Source organism: Neophocaena asiaeorientalis, unplaced genomic scaffold (assembly GCF_003031525.2).
Source record: "Neophocaena asiaeorientalis asiaeorientalis breed wild unplaced genomic scaffold, Neophocaena_asiaeorientalis_V1.1 scaffold46, whole genome shotgun sequence".
Taxonomy (NCBI): Eukaryota; Metazoa; Chordata; class Mammalia; order Artiodactyla; family Phocoenidae; genus Neophocaena; species Neophocaena asiaeorientalis.
Window position 1 is genome coordinate 10,594,401 of NW_020175393.1, and position 19,302 is coordinate 10,613,702.

Sequence of the window (19,302 nt, forward strand, 5' to 3'; positions counted from 1 at the left end):
GGGTGTGGGGGTGTGTGAGGGGGGGGTGGAGAGAGAGAGTGTGTGTTTGAAGGTCAAGAGGTCAAGGATCTGTCTGGTAGAGAGAAAAATGGTGGGGAGGAGGGTGGTCAGGGAGATGGGCGACCCCTGTGGGAGAGTCTGCGCAGGCACAGCCCCTTACAGTCTGCTTTGCGTTCCCCATTCTTGGGAGAAGTCAGTCATTTCAGTGAGTCCGGTAATATCCTCTCCCTGCGTACCAGGGCTAAGTCCTATTTCCTACCCCTATCCCAGGCCCCTTCCTCTCCTCACATCTTTATCTGCACAACCCTTGATCACTCATCCCAAGGATATTCTTGGTCTCCCTCCCCACTCCCTCCAGACCAGTGTGACACTCTGCAGCAGGCATGGCAGGGGCATGAAATGAGGGATGGGGCTAGGGCAGTGACCCAGGTCTGGTCACTGCCCCAGCCCTGTCCCCATCTTATCCCGCCAGGTTCTCAGGGCCCTTGGCCGTGGCTGGTGACATGAAGTGGCTGGGACTCAGGGCCCGCTGGCGGGCTGCTTCGCGGTTGGCACAGAGGGCCTGGCCGATGAGATACTCGCTCTCCTGGGCGATACCTGACAGGCGCAAGTCAAACTCCAGGAGGGTCTTGTTGTCTGACATGCCTTCTAGAAGCTGCTTCCCGCCATCCTGGTTCAGGGATACAAAGGAAAGCATCACTTTCCGCCACTACCCAGGATCACACACACGGGTGTGTGCGCACATACACTTATTTACACAGATGTGACTGAAACAACAGGTTCACAAAACTATTCTTAACCTATTTGTGTGGCACTGACATTTTCTATCCTATTCTATCCTATTCCCTGAGAAAAATGGTGCTCAAAGTTCACTAAATTGATTTTTCAACCCCAGTGGTTTGAAAAACATGGCGCTATGTCAGTGATGGTGATTCCGCTCCTCTGGTTCAGCCATGAGCACGTGAGACAAATCTGGCTCGTGAGATATGAGGAGGAAGTTTGGAGGGAGTGACTTCTGGGAAGTTTCTCCTCATAAAAGAGAAGAAAAGAGAGTAGTGGTCTCCCTTTTTCTGCCTCTGAGCGTGGCCCAATGGAAAATGCAGCCACCATCTTGGGCTCATGAGAGTCGCACAAGAGAGGGCGTGGCTGTGTGGTTAGGTGGGCAGAGCAGAGGACGGTGCTGAGCCACGGGTCTCACCAACCCCAGAGCCCCCTTCCCCCCGGCTTCTGATTATGGGACACGATGAATATTCCTCTTGTTTAAGCCATTTCCCGATTAAGCTTTCTGTTACTTGTAGCCAAGAGCACCCCCTCTGGAGACAGTGTCTATGTGAGTAAGACTGTCCTCGGGGGAGGTTTGGTAGAGGGTGCAGGGCCCTAACTGGAGTACATGGAGGGCTGTCCTCGCTAGTTCCTACAGCTCTAGCCCCTTCTGGGTTGGGTGGGCCAGGCCTAATACGAAAAATTCCACATTGGGAGGCAGAATGCTGGTGTTCTAAGGTTGTGAGCCAACAGCGTGTTGCAAAGTCAATTCAGTGGGTCACAGAGCATTTTTGTTTTTAATGAAGCCGTGTACATTATAAAGGAAATCATCAGTATACATCACAAGCAGTACAAGTAACTTTCAATTATGTTATATTGATGTATACATTCACTAGGTGTTCATGAAAATTGCATTTGTTACTCTGAGACTCGGTCCAGATTTGAAAGGCATTTATTGGAAAGGATCCAGGCTTTCAACCTGACTGGATGCTCTCGGGCAACTCACTAACCTCCCTGAGGTTCAGTTTTCCATCTGTAAAGTGGGGTTAAGAATACACATTTTACTAGATAACTGCGAGGGTTAAAGAATAACCAATGGATACTGGGTGCCTAGCATAGGCACCCAGTATCCATACTATAGAACCCCGAGTAATAGTAACAGCTAGCAGTTACTGAGGACCTAGCCAGTGCCTGCAATGGATAACTGCTTTACAAGCATAACTCATTTAATCCTCCCAGTAACAACACTTAGAAGTAGATGCTATAATATTATTCCCATTTTACAGAGGAGGAGATGGAGGCCCCAAAAGGTTAAATAACTTAACCAAGTGCTAAATGGCAGAGCTGGGCGGATAACCGGGGGTAAAGGCTGTGATCCTAACAATTATCCCCTTACGTACCCCACAGCAATCGGATTCCACTCCCGCCTCCCAAGGCCCCAGGGCCTCCCCTTGGCCCTGCCTGTCCCAGAAGCGGTGGCTCACCAGCCCGATGTGGTTGCAGGACAGGTTGATGCTAGTGAGCGTCGTGTTGATGGACAGCACCTGGGAGAGGAGCGTGGCAGTGGGCTCGGACAGCTCGTTGCCCCCGAGGTGCAGTGTGGTGAGGCACTTGTTGGTCTGCAGGGCGTGGGCGAGCGCCTGGCCGCCCTCGTCCTCGACGCAGTTGAGGCGCAGGTTGAGGGAGACGAGGTTGCTGTTGTGCGCCAGGGCGTGAGCCAGCGACTGGGCGCCGGGCGCGCGCACCTGGTTGTTGGCGAGGTTGAGCACGCGCAGGCGGCTGTGGCCCAGCAGCTTGGCGGCGGCGCGCGCGCCCCGGTCTCCGATGAGGTTGTGTGACAGGTCCAGCTCCTCTAGGGCCGCGTGGTCCAGGAGGCTGAAGGCTAGGATGCGGGCCTTGTCGTCGTCCACCTTGCTTCGGGTCAGCCTGAAGATCTGTGGGCAGGTAGAGGGGCCACAGCACCCTGCAACCAGGAATAATCTGCCTGCCTACCTACCTCCTGCAGGTAGAGGAGGGAGCCCCAGGGAGGAGGAGTTCTTCTCTTTCAAGAACTTGGCTGGGAAGGGGGAGAAAGGCAGAGCGGTAATGGATGAGGGGTTCGGCCACCTGGCTGGCTCTTGGGCAGGGCAGGCCTACCCAGCATGACACAGTGGTACAGAACTGGTGGCAGCTAGTAGGGGGAAAAGACTACCACTTATTGAGAAATGACTATGTGCTGGGCATGCTGCTAGAACATTCCATAGCCATATCCCTAACCCTCAGCATCCCAGTGAGATGGCACAAGTTCTTTCCATTTTACAGTAGAAAATGGAGGCTTTGAGCAGATACATCATTTGCCCAGAGTTACACAATGATTAAGCTGTGGAGGCAGGTTTTGAATTCAGGCCTGTTGGATGCTGCAGCCCCTCACCGCACCCTCCTCAGCCAGCTAAGCTCCACCGTGGCAAGGAGAGGAACTCTTTGAAGGAGAGTGCCAGGGTAAGAACCAGGGAGAAAGTGGGAAACGTTGAGAAACAGTAAATGGATGGGATGAAGAAGAAAGATAAAAGAAAGGGGGTGGAACTAGCATTATGAAGATCGGAGGTGGGACCCCTGTCCCTTTCCTTTTCACTGGCTTGGCCCGCTGCTCCCTCTGCCTTGAGACCTCTGAGTGGCTGGCCTCCCCGTCCTTCAGTCCTCTCCTCTCTCTACATCCCTCTTAGCCAGCTCAGAATCTTTTGTCCCTCTTTTTTATTGCCTCTATCTGGCAAAGCTCCAACTGTGGATCAACCCCACTCTATCTCCTGTAAGTCTGGGCCCAAGCAACTGACATGATGGAAAACGTCACATCACAGGACTGGCTGGTATCACTGGAACCACCAATAGGCCCTCAGTGCTGAGTGCCAACTCAACTCTGCTTCTCTGGACAATATACTCTGTCATAATCTACAACAACAACGATTTCAACCTTCTCCAGCCCCTCACCCTACAGCCTGAGGTGGGTCTCCTCAGCCATTGAGTAGGAACCCTTCCTTTTCCTAATCCCAAACATAAATCCACTGCAACCCACCACATCCACTCTCCCCTCTGCCCGGAGCCAACCGCCCTACCTCATCCCTAGACCCCATTCTTCCTGTCTTCTCAGGAACCTTCCTTGGTCAGTGAACCTGTACCTCTCTCCTGTACTCAGCTCCTTTCTTGCAATTGGGTGGAGCTTTACATTGGTTTCATTTTTTACTTTTGTTTTTTTTATTTTTAATTTTTCATTATTTTATTGAAGTATAGTTGATTCATAATGTTGTGTTAGTTTCTGGTGTACAGCAAAGTGATTCTTTTTCATATTCCTTTCCATTATGGTTTGTTACAGGATATTGAATATAGTTCCCTGAGCCATACAGTAGGACCTTATCTATTTTATATATAATAGTGTGTATCTGTTAATCCCAAACTCCTAATTTAACCCTCCCACACCCCTTCTCCTTTGGTAACCATAAGTTTGTTTTCAATGTCTGTGAGTCTATTTCTGTCTTGTAAATACCTTGTATCATATTTTAGATTCCACATATAAGTGATATCATATGGTATGTCTTTGTTTGACTTACTTCACTTAGCATGATAATCTCTAGGTCCATCCATGTAGCTGCAAATGGCCTTATTTTATTCTTTTTTATGGCTGAGTAGTATTCCGTTGTTTATATATACCACATCTTCTTTATCCATTCATTTAGGTTGCTTCCATGTCTTGGCTATTGTAGATAATACAACTGTGAACACTGGGGTGCATATATCTTTTCGAATTAGAGTTTTCTCTGGATATATGCCCAAGAGTGGGATTGCTGAATCATATGGTAAGTGTATTTTTAGGTTTTAAAGGAACCTCCATACTGTTCTCCATAGTGGCTGTACCAATTTACATTCCCACCAGCAATGAATGTAGGAGTGTTCTCTTTTCGTCATACCCTCTCCAGCATTTATTATTTGTAGACTTTTAAATGATGGCCATGCTGACTGGTGTGAGGTGATACCTCAATGTAGTTTTGATTTCATTTCTCTAATAATTAGAAAAGTTGAGCATATTTTCATGTGTCTGTTGGCCATCTGTATGTCTTCTTTGGAGAAATGTCTTTTTAGGTCTTCTGCCCATTTTTTGATTGGGTTGTTTTTTGGTTATTAAGTTGTATGAGCTGTTTGTATATTTTGGAAATTAAGCCCTTGTTGGTTGCATCATTTGCAAATATTTTCTTCCAGTCTGTAGGTTGTCTTTTCATTTTGTTTGTGGTTTCCTTTGCTGTGCAAAAGCTTATACGTTTGATTATTTGTTTATTTTTATACATTGTTTTTAAACACGTGCAAATTTCTTCTTAAGAAAACCTAACCCCCTCATCTGTTACCGCTCTACCTTTCTCCCCCATTCACAGCCAAGTTCTTGAAAAAGCTGATCATGGTCATTCCGTTTCCTCACTTCCCACTCTCTCCATAAACCACTCCAATCTGGCCTCTGCTCCTGGCACTCCATTGACACAGCTTCCGCCCAGTGACCTCCAAGTTTGCTAAATCCAGTCCTCAGCTCCATCCCACTTCCCTGCTGCTCACCCCTTTCTTGAAAAGCATCCCTCCCTCGGCTCTGGGACACAGTGCTGTGTCCTTCTTCTCTCCCACCTCTGATTTCTTGGCAGGCTCTCTCTCTTCCAACCAGAATATCTGGGACATGCTTAAACTAAAAAAATATTCGTTGTGTATCTGAAATTCAAATTTAACTGGATGTCCTATATTTCTATTTGGTAAATCTGGCAACTCTGTTCGAGTTGCAATTTTACATTTATATGATTGCTGATTACTGCCTTTTATCCCCACCAGACTGTTAGCTGGAGGGCACAAATGGTATAATTGTGCTCATGATTGAATCTTCAGCACCTAGGACAGGGCCTGGAGTGCAGATGTGTGTTGGATGACTAAATGGCTGGTGAATGGGCAGGGCAGTGCCTTGTGCATCTCTGCATCCCCAGAACCCAGATTGGTGCAGAGTGCATAAGAGGACACTTGGTCAGGGACTTCCCTGGTGGCACAGTGGTTAAGAATCCGCCTGCCAATGCAGGGGACACGGGTTTGAGCCCTGGTCCGGGAAGATCCCACATGCCGAGGAGCAACTAAGCCCGTGCGCCACAACTACTGAGCCTGCACTCTAGGGCCCGTGTGTCGCAACTATTGAGCCCGAGTGCTGCAACTACTGAAGCCTGCGTGCCTAGAGCCTGTGCTCCGCAACAAAAGAAGCCACCGCAATGAGAAGCCCGCTCACCGCGACGAAGAGCAGCCCCTGCTCACTGCAACTAGAGAAAGCCCGCGCCCAGTGACGAAGACCCAACGCAGCCAAAAAAAAAAAAAAAAAAAAAAGAAAGAAAAAGGACACTTGGTCAATGAGCGAGAAGGAAATAGGAGAAGAAGGTGGGGATACAAGAGGAAGGGAAGGGAAGAGGGAATCAAATCAGAGAGATGCTGAGAATGGCAGGTGGTACCTTGAGCGTGTGGCATGCCTTGACTGTGGCTGCCAGGGAGTGGCAGTCGCGGTAGGTGAAGAGGAAGAGGTTCCACTCGAAGTTCATGCCACAGTCCCTGACACCGTACACCAGGTCCAGCTCCTCCAGGTGGCTCAGGCCAGCCACCAGGTCGCCCAGTTGGTAGTGGCCCGTGGCCGGCTCCTCCATCTCTCCTTCACTGCTCGAGTCGGACTGATCCTCGCCCTGAAGCGGGGGCGGGAGCTGCACGGGCGGAAGGAACTGATCCACCCGGATTGTGTGCACGTAGTTCCTGCAGAGCGGCAGCAGGCTGAGGATCACCTCGGGGTCCGTGGTGCTGGGGATGAAGTGCTTCAGCAGGTTCTCCAGGTGCAGCTCGAAGAACATGCGCTTCCAGCTGCCGCCGTGCTCGTCCACGTGGCACACGGGCCAGCGTTGCGTGCAGCAGCGGCGCCAGTAGTTCTCATCCTCTATCAGGTTGGCAGTCACAGCCAGCGGCAGGTCTGGGGACAGTTGGTTCAGGACCTTCTTCTGATGCTCTGGGAGCAGCTGCTTCAGGATAGGGTTGTCTTTGGGAACAGAAATAGGAGTCACAGTGTTGGGGACGCTGCACATGCTACCCTGAGCTGAGCCTGTCTGGGGGCACCCAGGAAAGGGAAGACCCCCTGTCTTTAGGGAAGCCCAGGCTGAGAGAGGAGGCAGACTTTATTCTCAGGGAGGCTCAATCTGAGGAGGGAGACATCACCCCTGACTCTGGGTTGTTCCCAGTTGAAGGTATATATCTTAGCATTTGGTCTCAGGGAGCTCCCAGTCTGAGGCAGAATCTCAGGTCCAGCCCTCAGTTATTCCTTAATCTAGTAGAGGAGACAATCCCTGACTTCAGAGGCTCCCAGTTTGATTTGATTCATTCATTTCAAGACAAAATGTTTTTTTGAGCACCTACTATGCACCACACACTGTTCTAAGTGCCGAGGATACAAGAGTGAACAAAACAGAGGAAGCTGCTCCATCTTATGAGCAGAGGCAGACTATAAACAAGTCAAATGAATATATTGCAGGTCTGGTGGTGACAAGTGCTGTAGACAAAATGATGGCCCTGTCCTCAGAGAGCTCCCCATCTGGTAAGAGAGGTTGGCAACTCATCTTTGAAAAGGACGAACATTTACAGAGACTAAAGTACAGAACAAACCAAGAACCTATACACGCCATGGAAGACTCTGAGAGAGTGGAGGACGGTCAACCAGGGAGGGCTTTCTGGAGGAGGAGGTAGGTATGGCTTGGGCTGGGCTTTGTTGGAGAGAGTGGGAAAGGTGAGGAATGGGCATAGGCATGGAGGGCACAGTGTGTGGGGGAGCCTGGTGGGACCTGGAAGTGGGGATGGCCAGAGAAACTGTCCTGGCCTCTGGGGAGGGGGGAAGGGAGGTGCTGAGTGGGGATGAGGATGCTGTGTGGGAGGGCAGGGGCTGCCCCAGGACCCAGCTCTGAGGCCTCACCTCCAGGCAGTCCCCGCCCACTGGGCCCCACTCCTGGCCTTGTCTCCCGACCGAGGCAGGGACAGACTCACTCTGGAAGTTCTTGACAATGTGTTGAATGCAGAGTTCTGTGAGGAGGGGCACAGTGGCCACTGACCACTCAGCATCCTCAGCGATGATCCTGCGCATCCGACGTCCCCCAGCCCCGGAACTCGGGCCCTTGGACTTCACTGGGGGTGGGATGACAGAGGACTTCGAGGGCTGTGGGCCTGTGCTTGAAGCTTGGCCGGCACTGGAGGACTGGTCCTGGGTGGAGGCTGAGGACCAGCTGGGGACCGACAGTGAGGGTGTTCTCTGGGTTTCCTCCATGCTGGGGACTGACAACACAGGGACAAGTGGCCTCTTGGTGATGGCCTTGTGACAGGGAGTTTCTCAGACAGGCGGGTCCTGGATGCCGGCGGGAACCTGGAGCAAGAGGAAGGGATGGAGTTGTTACTTTGGACGGTCTCGGTGGGCTTTTACCAAGAGACGTAGCAGGGGTGGTTGTTAAGGGTCAGTCTCTGGATTAGAGCAAATCCAGGTGCAAATCCCACTAGCTGGGCGGCTTTGGGCCAGTTACTGAAACTTTCTGAGTTTCAGATGCTTCCTCTGTGAAATGAGGATAACAATTACCAATAAGCTGATTGGGAGGAGTGAATAAAAATAATGCATCCAAGGAGGCATAGCATACTGTGACACACAAAACTGTGGCAAGCAACAGCCCCACATTTTAGACAGTAATAGCTGTACAGCAATTACAAGCAATTGCTGTATGCTGGACCCTTTTTTTAGTTTTTTATGCATATCAGCTCATTTGATTCTCACAAAAGCCTTTTTGAGATAGGCACTGATAGACTCATTTTTCTGATGTGAAACTGAAGCACAAAGAGGTTAACTGACTTGCCCAATGTCACAAAGCTTATAAATAACACAGGTGGATTTAAACTCAGTCTATCAAGTTCGGCCAAAAGACTGAGGTATGATAAAGAACCATTTAGTTCAGAACAGCTCCCTGCACTAAGTATTTTACAGAACAGCAACTGCCTGACCAGGAGGATGGGGTCGAGAACAGCACTGGCCAATAGAAACATACAAATAGAAATATAATGAATGCCAAAATGCAAGCCACGTATACTATTTAAAAATTTCTCATCCAGACATTAAAAAAGGAAAGAGAAAACAAGTGAAATTAGTTTTATGTTTAACCCAATATGAACAAAATATTATCGCTTAAATATGTAATCAATATAAAAATTATTAATGAGATATTATATATGTATTTATATTAAGCCTTCAAAATCTGATGGCTAGTGGCTACTGTTCTGGGTGGTACAGGAGAGAGGGGAAGGAGAAGGGGAACTGGACTCATGCCCTGCCCAGGGTGCCAGCACCTTTTCCTCTACCCTCTGAGGGCTCCAGCTCAGCCCCCTCCTTTCAATCTCACCATCCTAGTCTTCCTAGTTGTCCCAGCCTCCGGGCATTCCAGACGGCAGCGGGAAGGAGTGGGAGGCGACAAGGCAGCTAAATCTGGGGCTGAAGTCAGAAGACAGAGAATGTGTCCGGGGCTGCCCCCGCCCCTCCATTTGTCCATTCCTGCACCCTTGCTGCAGGTGTCCCTGCCCCGAGACTGCAGGCAGAACAGGGGCCGCTCGGCCTGGCACACAGCTCGTGCTCTGGGTTTGCTCCCTGGCTCGATGCACTGTGTAGTGTCCGGTGGGAAGGAACAATCTGAACCAGCAAAGGTGTCCTTGGCAGATGGAGGGGACCAGATGGTGCTCCCTGGTCCTCCAGGCATCTCAAGGAGGAAGAGCCTGGCTCTGTGTGTGTGTTAGAGAGAGAGAGAGGAGGGAGAGAGTAGAGGCAGGAGGGGGCAGTGTAAGGAAGATACCTAGGTATTTTTGTGGCACACTTATGGAAATCAAATGCAAATTGACAAACAGATTGGGTCCAGAATTGTGGAATAAGCAGCTGGTGCTTTTTGACTAACGGTCCTTCAGAGGGTGTGGCTGGGAGGGGGTGCTGCTTAGAGGCACCAGATGACTTTGCATTTCTGGCTTTGCCAATGACTTGCTGTGTGACCCTGGCCAAGTTACTTGGTTTATCTGAGCTCCAGTTTCCTTCTCTGTAAAAGGGGAGAGTAATATCTTTCTCTGCAGGCTGTGGTGGAGATTCCCCCGAGGTATTTGAATCATACTGATAATATTTGACAAGAGTACTGGAGGGGGTGCGTGGAGGATAAAGGCGTCCAGAGGGACAGGGGTCTTGGGCTGGGGAGGGAAAGCCCTGGAGACCTGCTTCTTGAGTGCCGACCTCAGATGGTGTCTTTGTCTTTGAGTGAGGCCCTTCCCTGTCTCCAGGGGACACGTGAAGGGCAAGGTGGTGGTGGTGTTCGGGTCTGGATAGAAGGACGAGGGCCTTGGCAGTCTGGGCAAGAGGAGGAGGAAAGGGACAACAGGCCAGCCCTGTTCCTGCCAGCTCCGCACCTGGATGCCTGGGGCTCCCTCCACAGTTCTGGCCTAAGACATGCCGGTATTCCCCTTGGTCCCAGATGCATCCCAGGACACCCTGTGGGCCACGCCCAAGGGAGCAGAACCCAGCTTGGCCCAGGGAGCTGGCTCTCCAGGCATTTCTCACAGCACTGCCAGGCCTCACCGTCCTGGTTGGTGGTCCCTTCTTCCTCTCAGGAAGCCACATGTTGGGAGACCACACCTGGGGCCTGGTGGGGTGCTCTCTGGAACGGGGTGGCTCTGCTCTCACTGCCTATTGCCTTAGGCATTAGGACCTGGCAGCCCTTCCTAAGGTCTGGGCCTAACCGCTCTGGCCGGGCAGGGCGCTGCAGGACACCCCGCAGGGCTGGTCCAGGGCCCTGAGCCCCGTCCTCAGAAAGAAGGGGCAGGGCGGCCCTCCATGTGCTCAGCATGCTTTACTGGTAGAAAAAAAGAGCCCCTATTGTCCTGCAACGTTTGCAGAGACCTCCATACCACGAGGTCTGATGTCATTTTTTAAGGCAAATATTGACAACATTAACCTCATAATTAGGTCAGAGTTGATAGTTTTCACTCATCACTTCCTGATTTTTTTTTAAAGTCGACATTACAAAAATATTTTTGGCAAGCAAATTGTTACCAGAAAGAGGATTCTTCTAAGAAGGATTTTAGTTCCAAAAGTTGCTTTAAAAAAATACTTAAAAGAACCAATCAGATATAAAACAAATTATGTTTCAAAGGTTAATGAGCAAGACGAACTCCTTGCCTCCCAGTTACTAATGTTACAAAGATGATATCAAGTCCCATGCCCGACCCTGCCCTTCTCAACCACTGCGCAGCTGCCACTCTCTCAACTCTCCTCGGGGCTTCCGGATCATTCTCCAAAAGCCTCCGTCGCAGGCTTCTCTGACTCGGCCCACCCCTCAGGGTTTAGCTGTGGCTGCCCGGCGGCCTCACTCCGTCCTCTTGCTGGGCTGCAGCTCTCCCGTCTCCTCTGAGCTCCAGACTCAGGGCCACTGGCCTGCCTCCCGGCTCCCGCAGATTCAACCTGCCCCCCAAGAGAACGCAGTGCCTCCTGTGAGCTGCTGCTCTTCCTGGCTCCCTACCTCGGCCAGGGGTACCGGGAGCCCTCCAGGTGCCTGAACCCCGGAGCTGGGAACCACCTCTCTCCTTCAGGCCCCCCAACCTGTTTACTGCTGTTTCCCCTCAGTTCTGCTTCTCCCACCCCAGCGTCCCTCCGCTCCCTTCCTGCTGCAGCCTTAGCTCAGGGCCTCAATGTCCACCTGGATTGTAGCTGCAGCTGCCCAGCACTGGGTGTGTCATCCAGCATCTAGTCTTCCCAGAGCTGCCGTGGCAGGCCTCCGTGTAAGCCCGCCACTCATGGGGTGCAGCCCAGCTTCCTTAGCTCCGTGTAGAAGACCCTCCGTGACCGGACGCTCTGTTTGAAATAAACTCCTCTCTGCCTGGAACACCGCAGACCAGTCTATGCCGCCCAGCCTTTGCTCAAGCTGCTCCTTCTTCCTGGAATGCCTTTCTCACGGTCTTGGCCTGGAAAACGGACCCCCGATGGTCTTGTGAGCCTGAGCTCAAGCACCATTTTCCCTCTGAAGCCTTTTAGCTTCTCTTGTGCCCCACCTTCCCTTTGTCAGACCCCCCCACCCCAGCACCTGTGTCACTTCGGTGGTGACTGACCACCCTCTCCCCACACCCACACTGGACTGTGGGCTCCTCCCGGTGTGGGGACAATTTCTTACTCATTTTCGTCTCTAATCCCTAACCCCGTGTCAGGTCTGCTGGGGAGGCAGCTGGTGTTTGGGGCTACCCCACCTCCTTCTGATCATAGATTCTGGCCAATAGGAGTGCCCTGTATTGGTCAGAGTGATTGGTTCAGGGGTGCACCTGATGTAAGCCAATCAGAGTCCTTCTTGGGATTTGTCCAAGTGGAGGTAGACAAAAGGACGTATGTCCTTGAAGGATACAGATCCCCTGCTGCTGGAAGCTGTTTCCCTTCACACGGAAAAGGCCTTTCTGAGGCAGGAGGAAATGCTGCCTGGTGAGACCGGTAGGAATGGGAGGTGGACAGAGCACGCTGGGCACCTCTGGTCCCCAGACCTCGTCCCCGAGGGCCCTCTGAGGGCTTCCTTCAGTTCTGAGACCTAACTCGACAGCCTTCTGACAAGTCCCTTTTGCTGAAGCTAAGAGTTGGATTTCTGCCCCTTTGTGACCAAAGGGTCCTGACCATTTGGGTGGTTCACCATTTGGTGAATGAAATTACAGGAAAAATCCTAAATTGGTAGATGAACTAGTTCAATGGGTTGGCCAGGGGCCGCCAGGCTATTACTCACCTGGCCTGATGTCTAACTCCGGAGGCCTGTTCCTCTCCCGACCACCCGAGCCTCCGACCTCATCTCCCATCTCTCCAGCCACAGGACAGTATCAGCACTTAACAGTTACAGGTTTCTTTCAGAACGCTTCTCTCATTGGAGTCTTACAACCACTTTATACTGGAGTCAGGGCAGGCTTCTCACCCCCATTTTATGGATGAAGAAACTGAAGACCAGACCAGGAAGTAATGGGCCCCCGGATATCTAGGAGGGCTGGGGCCAGGGTCAGGGCCTTGGCTGCCTCTATCCACAGTTCCCTGCTCTTCCAGTCACTTCCCCTGCCTCCACTAGGAAAGAAAAAGCCTGTTCTCGTTCCCTGGGAAGCAGGCGTCCCAGGGATCTGTCAGGAGGGTTTTGGGACCCCACTATGGGAATTTCAGGTCCCTAACATAAGGCTTTCATCCCTGTTATATTAAAATGCATTTCCTCCCTAATGAAATGAAATCTTAACAGTCCATACATGCGTGTGTATATATCCCTATGTTAACCTTGAACTGCTATTTACTTACTTATTTATTTATTTTATTTTTTGGTCGGGCCATGCCGTTAGCGTAATCTTAGTTCCCCAACCAGGGATTGAACCTGGGCCATGGCAGTGAAAGCGCTGAGTCCTAACCACTGGACCACCAGGGTATTCACTGAACTCATCGTTTTAGGTCAAACAAAAGCATAGTAGGGCTTCCCTGGTGGCGCAGTGGATGAGAGTCCGCCTGCTGATGCAGGGGACACGGGTTCATGCCCCAGTCTGGGAAGATCCCACATGCCGCGGAGCGGCTGGGCCCGTGAGCCATGGCCACTGAGCCTGCGCGTCCGCAGCCTGTGCTCCGCAACGGGAGAGGCCACAACAGTGAGAGGCCCGCGTACCGCAAAAAAAAAAAAAAAAAAAAAAAAATTATGAAAATGCATCTCATCATTTTAGGTCAAACAGAAGCATAGTAAATTATGAAATATATACCGATATTAATGTAGCAAACTTTAAAAAAATGTAGGTCATGCAATATATTATCCTATCTGACAGTTTAAGTCAGAAAGGGGATATAGGTATATCTCCCCTCTTATCAGTCGTCCACACCTCAGTGTGAATGAGTTTCAGGTCCAAAAAGCAAATTTGGGAAGGGGGCAAGGAGAATGCACCGCTGAGTTGGGGGGACTGGGTGGGGCTCACAGGAGAATGAGAAGCCAGGAGAACTGAGGTAACTCCTCCTACTTCCCAGGGCAGCCTTAGTCTGGCCTGGGCATCACCAGTCTGCAGCTGGAGGTGGTTCTAGTGACACTGTCTTCCCTAGAAGCCTGTGGATGGGTAGACACCCATTAGCCAGCCTCCCACAGCCCCCAAGGGCCCATAGAGCACAGCCCCAGAAGTGGCAGAGTGGGTACCTTCTCTTCTGGAGCCTTCTCTCCCTGGGGAGCCAGTGGGGCTGTCAGAGAATCCCAGAGTTTGAAGACCGGAAGGGTGTTCAAGACTCTGTCCTTCTCTGGGGCAGGAATCCTCTTGACGTTCCAGAATGGTGAGTGTCAACGAGAGTGAGTGCCTCTTGTGCCGCCATCTGTGTCCCCCTCTAAGGGCACACCTTGCCCTCAGATGGGAAAGTGGGGACAACCCAGTGATCTTTCATCTCCTGACACCTGTCTCATGGGCCTGTGGGGCCTCACATGCTATGTCTTTAACATCAACCCTGCCAACCCAGGGCCACAATCCCTGAAGAAAGGTAAATCCTCCTCCTCCTTCCCTGGTCCCAACCCTGTGTCCTCAGGACCAGCGTCCAGGGTCCTGAAATCACATTCAACCCATAACTCAAAGGGTTAGGTGTTAAGGTCTGCTCTCTACATGTCCAAGCACAGCAACAGAAAGTGATGAGGGGCTTCCCTGGTGGTGCAGTGGTTGAGAATCCACCTGCCAATGCAGGGGACATGGGTTTGAGCACTGGTTCGGGAAGATGCCACATGCCGCAGAGCAACTAAGCCTGTGTGCCACAACTACTGAGCCTGTGCTCTAGAGCTCACGAGCCACGACTACTGAAGCCCGCATACCTAGAGCCCGTGCTCCGCAGCAAAGAGAAGCCACTGCAGTGAGAAGCCCGAGCACCACGACAAAGAGTAGACCCCACTCACAGCAGCTGAAAAGAAAGCCCGCACGCAACAAAGACCCAATACAGCCCCCAAAATAATAAATTTTTTAAAAAAGTGCTGAGATGCCTCAGTTTGGCCAGGAGTGTCCTCATTATTTATTTTTGGCTGCGTTGGGTCTTCATTGCTGCGCTCGGGCTTCCCCTAGTTGTGGCGAGCAGGGGCTACTCTTTGTCACGGTGCGCGGGCTTCTCATTGCAGTGGCCTCTCGTTGCGGAGCCTGGGCTCTAGGCGTGCGGGTTTCATTCGTTGTGGCTCACGGGCTTCAGTAGTTGTGTTAGGTATTATGACGAAGATGTTAGATGTTGTACCTATGTAAGCCTGTGAAATCTTCAATTTTATTATTGAGGATTACTATTATGATAACTCTATTATCCTCATTTCACAAACAGGAAAACAAAGCAAACAGAGCCTTAGAGAACTTAAGTAACTTGCTAAGCATCACACAGCGAGTAAGTGGAGAAGCTGAGCTTTGAGCTGATGTCTGTCCAAAGCTGTCCCTTACTTGTTTGCACAAAAGCAGAGACAAATCATGAGATGTTGGGATTGCTTCCTAAATTGCCCTAGACTCAGTCGTCACAGCACTTTTCCAGTGGGCCTTCCACTCTCTCCAGCGTGGAGCCCAGGGTTACCCTCGTTGCTGCTGACCTAAACAGCCCAGGCTCCCTCACCCCCTAAGTCACTTCCAGGCACAGGGTCCTTCTGCAAAACTGGATTATCACCTGTATCCTTAAGCTTTTGAGGCCCCACGAGGACCCAAGAGATACTGCAGAGCTGTGCTCTCCTGCCCCATGGTCCACACCGGGCCCTCCATGCTCCTCCCAGACCTAGGATTCAATGCTCGACTCTCCAGCACATTCCCTCTTCTCAGAAAGTTCTCAGACCTTCTCCATCCTTCTCAAGTCCCTGGTTAAATCCAACCACTTTGTGCAGAGGCGCCTCCTGCCTGCCCAAATGGGAAAGTTGAAGATGCTAGGGGAGCGGGTGGCCTCTCCCCTTCCTGCTCACCACATCCCTGGTCCTCACCTCCCTCCCTCAGAACTGAGAGGCAGAAGCACCTGGCCTTCTTTAGGCCTGTGAGCACCTCTGTGGCCTTGGACGCCCCCTCTGGGCTGGCTGGGTTTTGATGCCCCCTCACCCCCCCACCTTCTCTGATGGTGCTTCCTCTGCCTTCTCACCCAGCTTCTCCTCAGGGCCCTGGGCTTTTGTCTACATTTCCCCCCCCCCCCCCCCCCCAACCCTACCTCAGGCCAAGTCACTGGCACATTCGCATTTGGGAATTCACAGTTTGCAGAATCACAAATGAGGGGCACAAAAGTTTCTCTGACAGCTCTCTGGCCCATCACCCTTGGTCTCTGGCTGGTGAAACAGTCTTATCACACCCTTGGGCCAGGCCCACTTATGTCTGTTGTCTTGAGGGACTTCAGCCAGCAGGAGCTGGGAATAGGGGTCGGCCTTTATGGGAAGACTGGGGCCCGGGGGCTTGGGACTGCTTTCCCCCACGACCTATTCTTGCTCCACTTTCCCCTTTCTCCATCTCACGGACTCCCTCCCCTGACTCGCAGACCCTGGGCTTCAAATGGGGGTGGGCTGGGGGCCTCTCGTAGGTACAGACCCGTCCTTCCTCCCCACGCGAAATGTGGAGCCAAGGCTGCGGCAGCCTGCAGACTTCCGGGTGGGAGGGGTGGGAGGACGCTGGAGGGGTTCCCGCGTCCCGTGGGTGGGAGTCGGGGCAGGGAGAGCTCAGCCCGCTAGGGGAGACCGGGGTCGAGGTCGCCTCACCGCTTCCGAGGCCTGAGCGCTCACCTTCCCGCAGAGCCCTCGCGGCGCAGGTCGTTAGGGACGCCCTGCGTCGCTAGGGGCCGGGTCCTAGACGACGGGTGCGCGTGCGCACTTGTGCAAGCCGGTCTCTGCTCTTGGAAGGCTGTTTTAGCGCGCCTTGGCCCAGGGTCGACGCAAAGAAGTGTCCGTCTGAGGCGCTGTGTGGGGCCGTCAAGAGGGCAGTGGGAACCCTGGCGGTGCGGCACGCTTTGTGCGTCTTGGGGACATGTTTAGGAACGGATGGGCTTTTGAGGGGGATGGTGGGGAGTGGGGGATGGTGGCAGGGCTCCTGGACTGCTACAGTGCTCTTCCTTCTGGGAGCCTTTTGTGTGGAAATGGAGGTTGGCATGACGAATGGAAAGAGGGTCTCGGAAAAGCATCAGCAGCCAGTCTTTTCTGGAAGAGAAGGGTGGAAGGGCACCTGTAGGCGTTCCTGAACTCCCCTGAGGTCCCCGGTTGACTCCAGGCCCTGCAGGGGAGCAGTGGGCTGCGGCATCCCTGCAGAGGTACCCTTGGCCTTTCTTCAGGGTGTCAGCAAGACTGAAGAGTGGCACCAGGCAGGAAGGCCCAGGCCTCCACGGTGCTCCCTCCCACAGCCCCAAGCCTGACACCAGGAATGACCAACTTCATGGGGGCTAGCTAGTTAGAAAAGGAAATTGTCCTTCAAGAGGGGAAGAGCAACTGAGAGTGGTGGGAAGTTTCACTGGAGACAGAGCTTAGCTTTCATTTCAGCTCTGTTGATGATTACTAGTTGGTTACCCTGGACAGGTTAGCACCTTAGAAGTTAACTCATTAATAAAATGCATACCCCCAACTCCTCACCTTGGTGTCCACATGTAGAGACAGGTCTTTGCTGACCACCACTGAACAGTGGCCACTGCTGCAGTTGCCACAATCCCAAGGGAAAGCTTTGCAACTCCTCAGGGCTGCAAGCAGCCAGGGTCCAAGAATTCAGGTTCCTTTCAAGCCCTCATCAGTGATTTACCAACGAATCACTGGTGCCTCACTTAGAATAAGAAATCATGCAGGAAATGTTGTCAGGAGGGCCTGCTCTGCTCTAATAATTTTGACTAAATGGCCATAGAACTTCGCAGCCAGGGAGCCTCTGACTTGGAGATGGGTCCCGAGGTCCCTTCTTTCATCCAGCGACAGAGGTCTGCGAACAGACGTGGAGCCCCTGTGTCTGGCTTTGTCCTGGGTGGATTCATTTTGGTAGCGGGGGAGGGCTGCGCTCCATCCCGGCTTCCTCCTGCTCTGAGCTGCCATTTCAGCTTCAGCTTTAGCTCAGGCTTGGGGCAGGTGCCGTGCAACCTGTTCTAAGAGTAGGCTTGCTCTGGTTGCGCTCCCTTCTGGCCCCGAGGCCTGCCACCTGCCTGTTCACTACCCACTCAGGTGCCTGCGCTGGCTCTTCCCCTGGAGGTCCACATGGCTCACACCCGGCCCCGGATGCCACCCCCACCCTTCCACTGCCTGGCTGCGCTCTCTCTGCAGACCTCATCCCAGTCTGCCACCCTCTTCTTGCTCTTCGTTGCTGTTTCCCCACTGGAAGCAAACTCCACACGGGCAGGAAGTCTGGTGGGTTCTTGCTGCATTCTCAGCAACTGACCAGTACCTGTCATTTTGTCAACAAATCACCGGAGACTTCATTAAAAGGAGAAGTTGTTGTTAATGGAATAAGTGACACCAGAGAGGATGTACCTGGCTCTCATGACTTTTATGTGACAGTGAATGGATCTTGGTGGCCAGGGAGGCCTTGGTGGGCGCCCAGAACAGGCTGGCACACAGGGCCTGTCCAAGCACTCGTGGTGACGAGGAGAGCTCTGATCTGGAGGCGGGGTGGCCTTTCAGCCCAGTGTGAGGGGTCAGACTAGTCACGGGGCACCCATTCCAGGCTGCTGGGAGGAGAAAGCCTGCTCTTTTTTAGGCAAAAGAACCTTCTGGAGCTTCCTATCCGCTGTGAAATACTTTTTAATGATCACAGACGGGACAGCCATGTCTTCACATTCAACTAGCAGGGGCCTTTTGCCAGGCCCACTTCTGCCTCCCCCAGCCCACATCTTCTTGTGTCCACTCAGAGCCTAGCCCAGGGCGGTCCTCTTCGGCTCAGCTGCTTGGCCTCCAGGCTCTAGTCCTCTGTTTACCTTCCGGGGAGGTTCTGCTCGCTCCTTCAGGGCTCCAGGCACTGGCCTGTCTGTTGTCTCTTTAGTCTCTGTGAGTCCCTGAGTGAGCCTGGATCAGAGCTTGTTGAGGGCATAGGCTCGGGCTGTACTGAGGGCAGCGTCCAGGTCAGCAGTGCTTCCGGTGCCCTGGGCCACCACTCGAGAGCCCCAGGCCTTGCCCCCCATGTGGCTGCACACAGCCAGCGCCCAGGCCTCTGCGGTGAAGGCTGGCGTGGCACTCTGGGGACAGAAACAGAAGGGGCAGTAATGCAGAGCAGCTCTCCCTACCACCATCCACTCAATGTACCTTTGAGAGTGGAGTCATGGCGATGAGAACCCTCTCCCGAGCTGGACACATGGTGGGGGTAATCAGGCGAGGAGACACGAGAGGGACGGGCTGGGAATGAGTGGAGGTTGATGACGGGCTGGGAATGAGTGGAGGTTGATGAATGGCTGCTACCTGTTCGCAAGAAATGTGCAGCCTGGAGGTGGCATGGTAGGAATTAAGGAGTCTTTTGGTGCCTTCGCGGGTGGGGTGGGGGAGGGGGTGGGTTAGGGAG

The 19,302-nt window shown here is 52.5% G+C and overlaps 2 protein-coding genes across 3 annotated transcripts in view; both read right to left on the reverse strand.

Moving 5' to 3' along the window:
- Positions 1-460: 460 nt before the first annotated feature.
- DRC5 (dynein regulatory complex subunit 5) lies at positions 461-8,095 on the reverse strand. Its single transcript, XM_024765843.1, has 4 exons — positions 7,819-8,095; positions 6,255-6,823; positions 2,247-2,696; positions 461-670 (listed from the first exon to the last, which is right to left on the reverse strand). Exons 1-4 carry the CDS (start codon positions 8,093-8,095, stop codon positions 461-463), a joined length of 1,506 nt encoding a protein of 501 aa, XP_024621611.1.
- A 10,198-nt stretch (positions 8,096-18,293) lies between these two features.
- AARS2 (alanyl-tRNA synthetase 2, mitochondrial) overlaps positions 18,294-19,302 on the reverse strand; it is a 13,274-nt gene continuing 12,265 nt past the window's right edge. For both annotated transcript variants that reach the window (XM_024766334.1, XM_024766335.1), the window contains exon 22: positions 18,294-18,982. In XM_024766334.1, coding sequence (XP_024622102.1) covers positions 18,818-18,982 — 165 coding nt within the window. In that variant the 3' untranslated portion in view covers positions 18,294-18,817. The remainder of the gene's footprint in view (positions 18,983-19,302) is intronic.